Source organism: Poromitra crassiceps, assembly GCF_964638095.1.
Source record: "Poromitra crassiceps genome assembly, chromosome: 1".
Lineage (NCBI taxonomy): Eukaryota > Metazoa > Chordata > Actinopteri > Beryciformes > Melamphaidae > Poromitra > Poromitra crassiceps.
In genome coordinates, this window is record NC_139623.1 from 102,752,075 (window position 1) to 102,766,047 (window position 13,973).

General features: G+C 43.4%; 1 protein-coding gene across 1 annotated transcript in view; it reads right to left on the minus strand.

The window, feature by feature from the left end:
- The window catches only part of LOC310772414 (roundabout homolog 2-like), a gene marked incomplete at its 3' end in the record, with an annotated part of 203,450 nt that overhangs the window by 41,324 nt on the left and 148,153 nt on the right, over window positions 1-13,973 (minus strand). Inside the window, exons 10-14 of the mRNA XM_083632219.1 lie at window positions 11,004-11,209; window positions 7,960-8,041; window positions 7,689-7,854; window positions 6,367-6,533; window positions 6,119-6,240 (exon numbers count right to left, since the gene is read on the minus strand). Coding sequence (XP_083488345.1) covers window positions 6,119-6,240; window positions 6,367-6,533; window positions 7,689-7,854; window positions 7,960-8,041; window positions 11,004-11,209 — 743 coding nt within the window. The remainder of the gene's footprint in view (window positions 1-6,118; window positions 6,241-6,366; window positions 6,534-7,688; window positions 7,855-7,959; window positions 8,042-11,003; window positions 11,210-13,973) is intronic.

Below are 13,973 nucleotides of genomic sequence, written 5' to 3' on the forward strand. Positions count from 1 at the left end.
TTTCAGTCTGGAATATGGAATCTTTCAATAATCTTTATGACTAAAAGGCTACATTGAAGTAGAAATTTAAATAACTCAAATAACTCATTGGTTTTGGATTTATTTAGCTTCAAGACTGCATTTTTGGCCCCTCTCTAGGTCAGTGGTTGAAAAATCTAACATCTAGTCTAGCTCTGGAGAAACTTACTTATATGATTAGGAAGAAAATGACAGAATTTTATGGCATTTGGGAAATGTTTCTGGAATTTGTTAAAAATGGTGACATTGAAGAGGCATTGGAAGGGTGACTTGAATGTGAAATAGGCTATTGTAAATGATATGTGCGGGGTGTATATATAATTGTGATGGTACCTACAGTTGATTCAACTTATTTATTTGTGTTACTTTTATTTAATTCTTGCATTGTCCTTTTTACTTTTTCTTTTTATACTGCCACAGGGTTGGGGGGGGGTTATAAAAGATGTATGTAAGATGTATGATGAGAATACATGTACAGTAATTACATGCAAAACCAATAAATATATGGTTATAAAAAAAAAAAAGACTGCATTTTTGTTCGTGTGACCCTCAACACAGGCTTTGATCATCCCGGGACCCACTCATATTCTGATTTATTTCAAGAAAAACATTTCAGCTAGTGGAAATTCTAATTGGCTGGTAACTTTAAAATCTAGCAGCCATATTGGCAGGTGGTCAAAAAAGTTAATTTCAAGCCCTGAGAGCAGGTGGTGACATAGGAGTGAGTGAGAAAAGGATCAAATATTGGTGGTTAAGACTGAATAATGACATCACAACTGTTAATTTAAAATTAGTTATTCCTCTAAACCTGGCTTCAAATGCACCAAATTGTTTGCGCTGGCGCCGTTCGGCCCTCAGCAAAACCTGGTAGCGAGGACATTTTTTGTGGCCCTCTCTATCATCAAAGTTACCCATCCATGAGTTACGGCATGACAATATTTGTTTGGCCCCCGACAACAATCTGGGTTTCTCATGTGGCCCCCCATGAAAAATAATTGCCCACCCCTGCTCTAGTCAGTCACAGCTAGCGACTAAGTAGTACTTGCACATGCGCGTTACTGCAGGAACTCAATTCATTATTTTATAGCGCTAAAGTATTAATTGTGTCCTGGAAGCTTTTTGCTGGCAGCACATACTGTGTAGCCTATAAAGTCCCATATTTATGATATTTCATGTGACATAAAATGCGTTGAAATGTAGTGTTTGTGTAGAGAGCATGCCAACTCTCAGTTACACAATAAATCGGACAAATTCACACACTATCAATATTGTCTCTATTTCAAGCTACAACGAACGTTTTAACAATATGATAACCAAATTGTGTTTTTTGACACGTTGACGTTGTAACCGCATTTTAGCCGGTTGAAAAGAGGGTGAAATTAGGTCTTAGACGTTCAAACCCAATATCACCCAGATTTAAAATCAACGTTGAAAAAATGTTTTGTGCTCGCTGGGCTTAATCAAACGTTTTAATGAAGGAAGACAGCGGGTGGGGATAACAGGCGACTCACATCCAGAATTGACATTCACTTAGAGTAACCTCTCAGTGGATTATATAGCCTATATGCCGAATTGAAGAGTGGCGCCTGGTAATCTATTTCATGTACCTCTGTATAATCAAGAAACGTTAAATAGTGTAGATGTTTTTCATAGCGAGACAACGGCATGCACACATGGGTGGTGGTGTACTGTAGCAGATCAGCAGAGGCATAGCTTACAGCTTTTAACATCATGTTTTCCTCCTGGATCTTTTCTCTTTAGACTACCTCACATTTATTTGGAGAACGGGATTAATTCCCTCGTTTTAGGGTTTGACTGGTACCTGGCGATGTTATAATCACATCAATCAATGCACCTCCTCTTCACTAGTCTCGCTGGCCAGCCTCCCCTCTCTAACTCTTCACCAACTCCATTACGTGCATAACGTAATGACTGGAAACTCGCATAATTCAGCATTTTCTTTTGCCGACTTTCTGAATACCATGATGATTTTATGATACCTTTTGGATCATGGAAGCCAAATGAGGGAGAAGACTCGCTGTCACCACGATTGCATCCAAAACAGTAGCATTGTGGATGTGAGTGGATCTACGTTTACTAGTTTAATATTATCACTTGCCTGGCCTCCCAGGATACCTCGTAATGTTGCATTTACCGCCATGCACATCGTTTGAATTTTTTTTTCAATTTATAACTGGATAAAACACCATAAAACCAGAGAACAATCCCAGGCCCGATTTCTTCTGCTTCTCTATGGAGCCCTAGGCTCAGGTTTTCCAAGTGTATGGTCTGCACGCGCTGTGATTTGCTAGTCTGCATTCGGGGCGGGACTTAGCGATAGGTCAATTGTAGGCGTGTCCCAGGCGTGAACGTGCTAAATACTGGCCTTTGCGTGCCTCTTATCTTATTGTCTGCCTCCCGCAAGTGTCATTTTGCACATTTTGCAAGATACCATTGCCAGGTTCCGAGCGTAAAAACAGGTTTGGGCGTCGCCCATGCCAAACCAGACGTTTCGGCGCAAAATGTTAGGAAAAATGTCCTTGGGTACGCGCAATTTTAAGACCACCTAATAGCAGGTCTTAGCGCTAAAAACCCCACTGCGCCTGAGGGCATGCAGTATTCTCCGTGCAGTGAGGAAATCCTCACTTGGATACATTACGCACGGCATGCATGTCCCTCTCTCACCAAAACCTTGCGCGCGCACTAGGGGTGTCGCCGTACGTGTATTCGTCCCGTGAAGTCACGGTATGGGCGTCACGGTTCGGTTCGTGAAGCGACACGACGAATACGTAAAATCCAGAAGGTGGTGGTAAAGCACCTAAACGCTGTTTGAACGCCATAAACGCCACAGAAGAAGACACACCAAAACAACAAAGAAGGGACATAGAAATCCGCGTTCACTAAATTGAACATTTTGTGGAGAGGGAACATTACCGGGGGTCGCTCCAGCGTGTTTACAAGCCATAGCTTCCATGCTACTTCACAAAACCACAATATTGAAGCGTCCAGCTGCCCCCCCTTTACCGTCGTCAAATTCTTTTGCAAATTCTGTCAACATCAAGCCAATGAGGTCAGCTTGCTAATGTAACGTTACGTAGCCGCGACGCACAACTAATGGACTTTCCTTTAGTCTTTTATAGTTGCACGTCGCGGCTAAACGTTACATCACACTGACAAAGCTGTTAACTTGTAAACAAGCAACTTACATCGTGTGAGATGACAAGCAAGATGCGGTGAGGAAGAGGGGATGAGTCCTTGTCATATGTTCCAATAATCCATTATGATGACCGAACGTAATCATTATGGTAAACAAAGCTCGCATCCAATAACGTTAGTACTTACTTGGGAAAGTGAAACCCACCCCGCTGTCTGTCAGACAGTGGGGGAGGGGTGGGTGGGAGTATTAGGCCAGTGGTTCTCAAATGGGGGTCCGGGGACCCCCAGGGGTCCTTGAGGGGGTTCCAGGGCGTCCCCAGCCAAAAGGGGGGTAATTTATTTTAGCTATAATTCCATTCATAAGTAACACAATGACTATTTTGGTCATGGGTTTTATACACTTTCTGTAATAAAACATCTAAAAGCATCAATCTTATTGGGGGACCGTGGGACAAAATCCTATCAAATGGGCGTCCGTGGTCTAATCTTTGTCAGTTTAGGGGTCCTTCATTTGAAAAAATTTGAGAACCACTGTTAGGCTACTCCACATGCACTCTGTTTACAAACTTGTGTACAATAAAGATTTAAAGTGGGGGGAAATGCCTTTACCCTGTCAAACAGTTGGAATACAGACTTCTGAGAGGGAGGCGCACCCCACACTTTGAAAATCGCTGCTCTAGAGTAAAATCTTTTTGTGTGGATTGCCTAGATCTTATTAAATTGTGGACATTTATTCATTTCCACTTATTAGACACTATTTATGATGGTAAAATGATAGTAAAAAGCAAAACACAGAATTCAGAAAAATGCCAAGGGATTAAAACTGAATTTGGGATTTGTTGCTTTTTCTCTCGTTGTACCGTATTCGTACCGAACCGTGACCCCGAAACTGAGGTACGTACCGAACCGTGACTTTTGTGTACCGTGACACCCCTAGTGCGCACACACCCTCTTCCCTCTTCAGAATGCCACGTTGATTTTCAACTACATTGCAGAAAAAACACACACCTTGATTTAAAAATGAGAATGAGTTTGTCATGGTTTTATTGGCTACATAATTCCCGACCATACAGGTCTGTGGTGTTAGGTGTATAACAGTAATTACTTTTGAGAAAGTTGTGCCGGCCAGTATACAGTAACATCTTTCCCTGCAATTGCACGCATGCAAGACCAGCTTCTCCACAGCGCGGTTGGTGTGACCGCAGTCAATAGCTTAACCAGAGTGGACAATTCTGATATAGGCTATTGAAATAGGCTAGAATTAAATTCTCACACAACCCTTCCCTAGAAACGAATATTTGTGTATGTAGACTATATGAACGAAATGTCTAATTACAGTAAGCGCACGCTTTGGGACATAATAACACCATGGGGATATTCACTGCCAACTGCACGGCAGCCCTTTGATGTGTTTCAAATGGAATATTGTTTATCTACTGTATATTGAATCCGAACTAGTTCATCCTTGTTTGTTTTTTTCACTTGCCCAGAATTGCCTTCCCCCAGATGGATTGTTTTCACTGTCATAGCATTGTGCTTGAGGAAACTATTAGCCTGCAATTGTCATGTATCAACATGTATTTGATGAAATTCCGTCAAGGCATTCCTGAGATATCGCGTTAACGAGCGGCCGTGAGCTCAGAGTAAACTTGAACTTTGACCACCAAAATCTAATCAGTTCAAACTTGAGTCCAAGTGGACGTTTGAGGCAAATTCAAAGAAATTCCATCAAGGCGTTCCTGAGATATCGCGTTAACGAGCTTGAAAATGCCGTTCGAGAGGTCACAGTGACGTTGACCTTTCACCTTTGATCACCAAAATCTAATCAGTTCATCCTTGCATGCAAGTCGACATTTGAGCCAAATTGGAAGAAATACCGTCAAGGCATTCCTGAGATATCACGTTAATGAACATGGGACGGACGGACAGACGGACAGACAGACAGACAACCCAAATCCATAATGCCTCCGGACTGGCTATCGCCGGCAGAGGCATAATCACCAGAAATAGCCCATTACTACAATTTAAAAACAAACGTCACTGCTAACATATATTTATCAAAACCTTTAGACCACTTGCCATGCAGAAGACATGCAACATCGAAATCCATCTATCATTGGAAGACACAACAGGAAACCAGGGAACTTAAGATTGAGTGAGATGCATCCCTTTATGTTTTGACTGTTTCATAACTATGTTTTTGAGAAAAGCGGCCTCACAGTATGACAAAGTAAGCCTTTACTACGTGTCACCCTATCTTTATGAACTTCAAAACCATATTTAGCATTCGAATTTCACAATAGTCTTTACACAGAATTTAAGCCAATGGTTTGTTTCACTAAAATCTGGTGAAAGCTCAAAAACAGCCAAAATCAATATTTTCTCATAAAATCACGTTTCTACACAAACGGGCCAGTGCGACATCAGAGTGGTTTTGTGAGAGCAGGTCACATTTACAAGCTTGCCCTACTGGCAAGCTTAATGTAATGACAAGTATGTCATTAAGCCACAGCAGCAGGCAGGGAAGGACACCTTGCCAAGAGACAAAATAACATTTCCCAGATAAAAGGCTGACTGCACACTGCCTCCAGAAGTGACACAACATGTTGCACCTAATGCTGATCTATGTGTCCTGAACAGAAACATTAGTCTTCATTCCTGCACCACCTCAAACCACCACAAATTGATAGAGCCCCAGCTGTTCTATGGACGTCTAACCATCCCACAATTGCTATGTGTGGATGCTAACTCATCCAACACCATTTCTCTCCAAAACACAATGGCATGCCAAGTACGAAGTTCTCAGACAAGCTCATACAAGATGTGACTGCACTGAAGGTAATGACACATGGATTAGACCTCACACAAGGAAGGCACAAGTTATTCATTCTTAGAAATATCCAAAGACAAACAGTTGGTTATGATAAGTGTTATGAGTACTCACAGTCCATGTGACCTGCACAGAAGTGGAGCTCAGCACCACAGGGTTATGCATGCTGACCAGCACATCTCCAAGCTCCTTCTGCACGCGGCGATGGTCCACACCCTGGGCTGTAGGACTAATGTCTGGGAGAGAGAGAAGGGCAGGGATGTAGAGAGACATAGTGATGCAAATAACCAAGAAGCCTAAGGAGTTTGAAATCCATTGATGTATATGTATGTACTGTATATGTATATGTATTATGTATATACCTTGTGTGCGGACAGGTTCAGACATGGGACTGGGGTCCCCGAGCCCTTGAGCATTGACTGCCCTGATGATGAACAGGTAGACAGTGTTGGGTCGCAGGTCTTGGACTGTAAATTGGGTGGACTTCACATGGTCTGCCACCGTCTGCCAGCTATTACTCACCGACTGACTGCGGGAAGAACATGAACCGAATCAGTGAGGTCAAATCGTTTACGTACTTTGGAGAAATTTAGCGCAGTGAAGGCTGATATACGAGGCAATTTATTTGGGGCATTGTTAGTGGCCAACGCTCCCAGAAACAGAAAACAGGAAAAATAATAAGACACAGGTCACACTCATTAGTGAAATGCACTGAAATATTTCCTGTCAAATAGAAAAGCAATCAGTGCAACAATGCTGAGGCAACTCCTTGGGCAATCAACATTGTCCAGAAAAGTTGCCCAAGATATCACTGCTTTCAGACATTGTTTTAGTCTTGCAAGATTTTGTAGACATTTATTACATTAGACTTTTTGGTCTAGCAAAGAAAAAGAAAAATCTCTCATGTAGCTACCACTCATTTTTGGCTTGATATTGTGAATTAGAATTCCAACAATGGAAGTTGGCGTCCATGTCACTCACACAGCTAAAGGACATCGAACAACTTACCCATATTTGCTCAAATTCAAGAGGGGGTGGTTAAACCACAACAAAATTACCAACTCATAGATGACGCAGTCTGGCTGGAGCCAGCTAGGGCAAAACTCTTGGATATATCAACAGTGTGTATATTAACCCTGTCTTTACCTATAGGCATTATTTCATGATTAGCATACTGTACTTGTTTCACAGTTGCAATAAGTAATAAGTAGATCCACATATTTGAAAGTTTCTGATTATATGAACAATGTCATATTAGGTTACTGAAATGTGGATAGTAAGATATCACAAATGTGTTGGTGATGTAAAACAACAACAACAACAACAACAACAACAACAACAACAACAACAACAACAACACCAACAAATTAAGTCAATTTCCCCTCGGACTCAATTTCCCCTCAGGGATCAATAAAGTTTTCTGATTCTGATTCTGAAAACAATGTAGCTTCATGACATTGACTGTATTGACATGTTTTTGTTGATTTAAAAAGGCACTTTGGGGGAAATGTAATGGTAAATCAAACTTCCTGTAGTTAAATTTAAGTTTGAACATGCAGAATGTAAATTGTTCAGCCTGCCACAAGTGCTGGCTTGCTTGAACAGCCATACTGTACAAGCACCCACATGCCATGAAAGTTCGGGGTCACTAAATGTAGCTTGAGGCAGTAGGTCACAGACATACCCAAAGGCCTCAATGACATAGGAGGACACTGGGGAGCCCGCCTCTGGCCCCTGTTCCCATGACAATGAGATACTGCTCTTGGTTACATCAGTGACCTCTGGCTTGGAGGGCGGCCCTGGGAGCGCAGTTGCATTGTGGGACATGAAGTCTACGAGGTCAGTCGAGTCTGAAAAAGTGGGAATGATAGAGAGACAAAATGAACACCTATGAACATCAAATTGTGAATTTTGTGTTCATATATTTCATCTGAATCATTTCCAATGAAACAGACCTCTGACATCCAAGTAAGCGCTCCATGAAGTTTCGCCACTGGAGCTGGTAGCAACACAGGTGAACAGCCCCGAGTCAGAAAGCTGAGGAATACAGATGATGACAAAGCATATCATTAACCCACCATCAGAAAGTTCAACCAAGCCCTATTTAGTCTAAAGGAGGGATGGGAAAGCATGTGCCATGGAGGGGGAGAATTTGCATTCCATCCAAAGACAGCAGATGATCTCACTCTGGTTAAAGCTGTGCTAACCAGTGAAATCACATGGTGTAGTCTTTGGTGAGGATGAAACTTCATGCTTTCTCTCTCCTGCATGACACATGGCTGCCCACTGGTCTACAGTAGAGCTCTTCACGGGTCCAAAATGACGGACGCGAATGGACCCGGGAAATTTGTTCCCAGACCCGAATTGACCCGTCTATTATTAGAAATCTGAGACCCGGACCCGGACAGACCCGATAAATGACCTGAAGGACCTGAAGTCACTTCTTTTGAATGAACCCGAGACACTGCCGGGTCTGGGTCGGGTCCTTGGGTATCCAGGGGTCCAGGCATACCCGACGACCTGTAGTAGGTTCAAGTGCAAATTTTTCTGATAAGTTTGTTTTTAATGAGTTATTCGACTATATAAAAAGGGGTATTTGACAGCTGTGACATCCACTAACCGGGTCCACTCAGGTCCGGGTCGGGTCCTCGGGTATTCGGGCATACAGTACCCGAAGACCTCGGGCCCTATCTTGCCACTGGCCTTAGGCGCTAAACTGGCGTTAAACGCAAAAAAACACGATTTGCGCCTGACTCGGGAAGATAGCATCATGTTTTTAGGCCCGCAATGCGCTTTACGCCGAAGAGGTGTGGCGCAGTGCCAGAATAGGCCAGAATGGGCGTTTCGGCTTTAAATACCGGCCTAACGCTATCTTCCCCCCTGGCAATAATTTAGCGCATAGCGCTTTTCAAAACCAGGCCTTATTCAGTGCGCCAGGGATATTACTGTGCGTAATTGCAGCTCTCCTCTGCCATTTCACTCTCTCTCCCCCTCTCTCACTCGTCAGCCAGGCACAATGAGCGATGACATTTTTTTTGTTATACCGTAGTTTTGAGCCCCTGTCATTCAGAGGCTGTTGCATCATCCTACCTGTGCAGTGGGGGAGAAGAAAAGGTAGCGAGAGAAAACGATATCATTCTGCCCAAACTTTCACCAATCTAATCTCATCATGACATCCAGGGATAGGCTATATTTTTCTAGCCGATGCGTTTAGAACATTCTTTCACTTTGATCTTGATAGTGTAGCGTATTTACATGCTTGCTGTATTTAAACTGCAGTGAGATTGGTTTGAGAAGCATAATAATATGGAATAATATATATGGAGACAGACGGGGATGAAAGAGGGAGGGGGGAGCTCAGAGCGCTTTGGTCGGGCTTTTCTGACCGGATTGGATCGCTCCGTGGAATGGAACATGAAAGGGACATTGTGATTCGTTTACTGCACTTCTCCAATGAGCACGTTGTGAATAATTATATGCTTAAAAGGCGTGGTTATAATGCTTAAGGCCGCGTCCACGGCCACTAATATAGGCTGCGCCTGGTGCTAAGCGCTAATATAAGACCAGATAGAGCCCCTCTAGTCTACAGTATATGACCACTTTAACAACAATTATAAGGCTGGTTTCACATACTAACTTCAGCCTATTGTAGACTAGAAAGGTTTACCCAGTGGAAACTGCTACTGAAAAACAGAGTTTAGTCAAGGACTAGGCTTAAACCATGTATTGGAAACTTGCCCATAAAGCTTTTCTCTGCTCATACAAATCACAAAAAATACAGCTTTCAAACCATGCTCTGTTGTTGTATTCTTCTGAATCCAATAACCTTTCTAACTCTGATCCCAGATGGCTTCTACTTGTACAAGCTGTTACGTCAACCTGGGCTTTTGAAGGAGGCGTGCAGCTCGTAGTACAGTAAAAATGCATTAACCTCCGTTGGCCTGCTCTTGGCTCGAGAAAAGCACCAGAGTGGGTGAGAGGAACCTTTAGCACCGGCCAATGGAAAAAGAGCCCAGTAAGAGCTTACATTAATTTTCTTAATTGATTTCCTCCAATAATAGTCACCCCCCCCACCCATTCTCAGGACCATCAGCATTATCATCATCAATGCTGACACAGGGAATACGAGACACGACAATCTATTTCCCACTGGCCCATGCCTAAGGAGGCGGTGACAACTAGCCTATCTCTCAAGAGACAGAAAGAGAGCGCAAGTCACACACAGAAAGCACTTTGACACGGTGATAGGGGTGCTGTAAATTGCAGTTCCTCCATTAGACTCCCCTCTTAGACTCCCCTCCCTGGTCTCTGTCCTTGAGTTTCCAACCACTGCTGGGAGATTTGCACTAAATAGCAGCATTTAACGACTTCTAAAAATCAATACTCTCTATTCATCGTTTAAAAGCAACCTGACTGCACTTGTCCATTTGAATTACAGCTGACATCAGTTGGCAGATGAGAGGATTTCTCTTACCGCTTTCACATGCAATAGAAGTATGAATTGTACAAACACAACTCGCACACACATGCGGCCCTTATTAGTGAAAAGAAGGCAATCAGAATAGTGAAACACAGCGAGAGAGAGAGAGAGAGAGAGAGAGAGAGAGAGAGAGAGAGCCAGACTTCTACCAAACTATTGAAATTAAGGCTATCTTTTAGCAGCTGCAACTACATCACCTGTCCATCAAATGTCTCCAAACAGCTTGTGTATTATAATCCATGCATTTGTAGCCAAAGATTGCACTGTGGGTCCAAAAGTTCAATATTTACCTAATTATATGCTATATTTACACCCCTTCTAGTGGATGCCTTTGCTTGTTACTGTAGGATGCCGTTCACATAACAAAGCAATGTCAGTGTGGAAAGTATAGCAGATAACAAGGTAAACATTGGACTTTTTCAAATCTTGCTCAAGGATACCTCAGCAGTGTGGAGGATGCTACATGTATTACGCTCCATGAGAAACCTCCCTATCAGCCTATAGTCTACGGAGACCCACCCTGGTGCTCTGGATCTGAAGGCTGCCATGTTCCAGCAGGGACAGTCGAGGGTCCTTGCCCAGCAGACTGGCCCCATTCTTTCTCCAGGTGACCGTAGGCTCTGGGTCCCCTGATGCCTGACACCTGAGTATGGCCACGCCTCCCAGTGCCTGCGTCTGATTGGATGGGCCCTGCCGGATGATGGGTGGGGGGCGGTCCTTCAGGGCTGAGGGCAATAATCATGGAGCAGGCATTATTATTATTATTATTATTATTTGGTATCCAGCATTGACATGTCCCAATACATTTCCAGTGCTGTAATGTTGATGTCATACTGACATACTGTATCCTCTGTGATTTTCATGTTCTAACTTCAGTTGAAACATTCTCAATCCTCCAATTAGATGAACTGAAAAAGACATGTTGTCAAGCAAAGAAATCCAAGCTGTTTTTCATACTTCCTGAAAAGTTGACATTTTGGGACGACACAATGAACAATCGGTCTCTCACTGCTTAGAATGTCCCTGTATTTTGAAAACACAAAATGCATGACCTTATCACAAGGTATTGGTGGTAATACATGATTGCAGTATTTGCATTAGTGATTGCAGGCCAAGGATGTTAGGGTTCAATCTGTGATCTGCTGTGATAGGAGGTGACTGTTTTGTGAGCCATTTCCACAGTATGGCAGTGTGCTCATGGCACTGTGTCACACCTTTGAGCTCTAATTAGTAGGTGTGGATTAACGAGGCCTCACCCGTGGTGCTAATTACCGTAGCTTCTTTGTAACACCTCTCAACACGTTCCTCCCCTCTCTTTCTCCTCTGACTCCTAGCTGCACCTCCTCCTTGACATCTCTCCCCCACACTAAACTAAAGTCGGAATTAGCATGCCAAGCAGAACAATAATACATCTCTTTAAAGGTCTTTAAAGCAACTTATATCATCCAGTGAACAGCCTCTGCACTCAGCGACAGTCATTTCTGGAGTGTGAAGGCCTTGTAACGACCCTCGCAATTTCCTCAGCGCTGCTCTCCATTGTTATCAGGCCTGTCTCCGTCTACACAAGAGTTTACAGCAGGTTCCCCTATTCTTGTCTTTTATCATAGCACCTTCAGAACAAGGAGCAACATGGAAACACTATCAGAATAGCTAATCCAATAGGTACAGCCAGGTGTAGAACTACATATGATACACCGGACACTATCGAGACTAACAGAGGCTATAGAGGCTAGAGGCTAACTGTAGATTCAAGACAAAAAATCTGTCTGCACAAAGTTGAAAACATGGCTGCACAGTCTCTTCTTCAGATTGATAAAACCCTGCATATGCGGTGTTCATACACGGCGCCATTTATAAATGTCAATAATAATACACACAGCCCCAGTTCAACCTAGTTTGGACGTAAACGGCAATCAGGCAATGTCCTCTAACAGCAGACGTTCCATCATAGCAACAATAATGCCTCGCAATGTAGGACACAGGGGAAGCTTGTCACGATGTCATCACAGCAACCTTCATATCAGGAAGGCGGGACATAGCTACACATGGTCTCTGCTAATTGCTCAAATCAAAAAGTAAAATGATTTTTTCTTGAGGTTGTGGTAAGATTTGAATTACACTCAATTATATTATATTGAAGATCAACTCATCCTCCATCTTTCAGAGCTCTTTGTACGTCACACAAAGCTGTAATCTGACTGGACATACTTTGAAAGGTCAGTGACAAATGGGAGTTGAATTAATTTGAGCTTTGAGCGCAGCAGCAGCAGCAGCAGCAGCAAGTGGAAAATCCAAGCGGTTCACAACGGCCAAGTTAGTGCTGCCTCTAGGTTTGGCATCAGCACTCTCTCCATATAGTATCAGAAGAATGGCTCAGCCAGCGCAAAGCGGTTTTTACCAGTGATCATGTTTGACCAAATTAAATGTTCCCACATTCCTTCTCATTGCCATACTGCGATATCACTCTCAGTTCAGCTGACTCGTTCATGCTCTCTTTTATAAACACTAATTTATCTGTGGAAAGTTGTGCATGCATTCATTTTGTGTGTATGCATTATGGATCTGGTCCCTGGTGTGGTCTTTGGTTAGTGTGATGCCTATTCTGCCCGGCAACACGGGGAGACAAACTGGACGCAACTCAATTTGTTTTCGTAGTTTTACTGAACAAATAGGTTGTATAACCTAAGAACAAAGAAAGACATACATCAACATTACTATTAATTCAACTACACATGGACAACTAATAATTTCATACAAAATCAAAATCAAATTACACATACCGTGGCATCCAGTATTGTCCGTCCATATCACATACACTAAACCACACGTGGACGGTACCTTTTCCGTTTATACCTTTAGACCTAATCACACCCCAGGTAACCTTACACTACACCCATCAAATAAACCCAACAAAAACCCACTCAGATTACAGAATCAGCTCAAAAATAAATCTAATTCCAAAAATATTATCCCTCATGTTTAACTATATACAAGAAACTTATCCCAATCCCGAACTGGACAGCACACCTCCCACCTGGTCCGCCCTAGCTAATAGCCTAGGGAGACGCAATCCAACCTAAATTGTCTAGCCCAAACTTTCTTTGCCCGGGTAGGGACGTCCAGCTCCCCCGGACTTCCACAGTGGGCCGCGCCACTGCCTCCCACCATTCATCCTCCATGGCCCCGAGATCCAAGTTGGCCCTGCGCAGCTCTTCTTTGGGCAGGCTCACTCTGCTCTGGGCTTCGGTCAGTTCTTGTTCCTTCCGCCAGCTTCGCCATCTCCTTGCATGGCCATGGGAAGGAGAACTACTAATATCATCCCGTTAGGAGCAGGACAACTCCAGGCGGCTTGCGAGGGCCCCTCCTCCATCTCGCTGTGACGCTTTCGGGAGAGGCAGGGCGGTTCTCGCCCTCGCAGTCAGAAGGTCCTGAGTTCGATTCTCGCCTGGGACACTGCGGGCACTGTGGTTGTGTTCCCCCCATATCTTC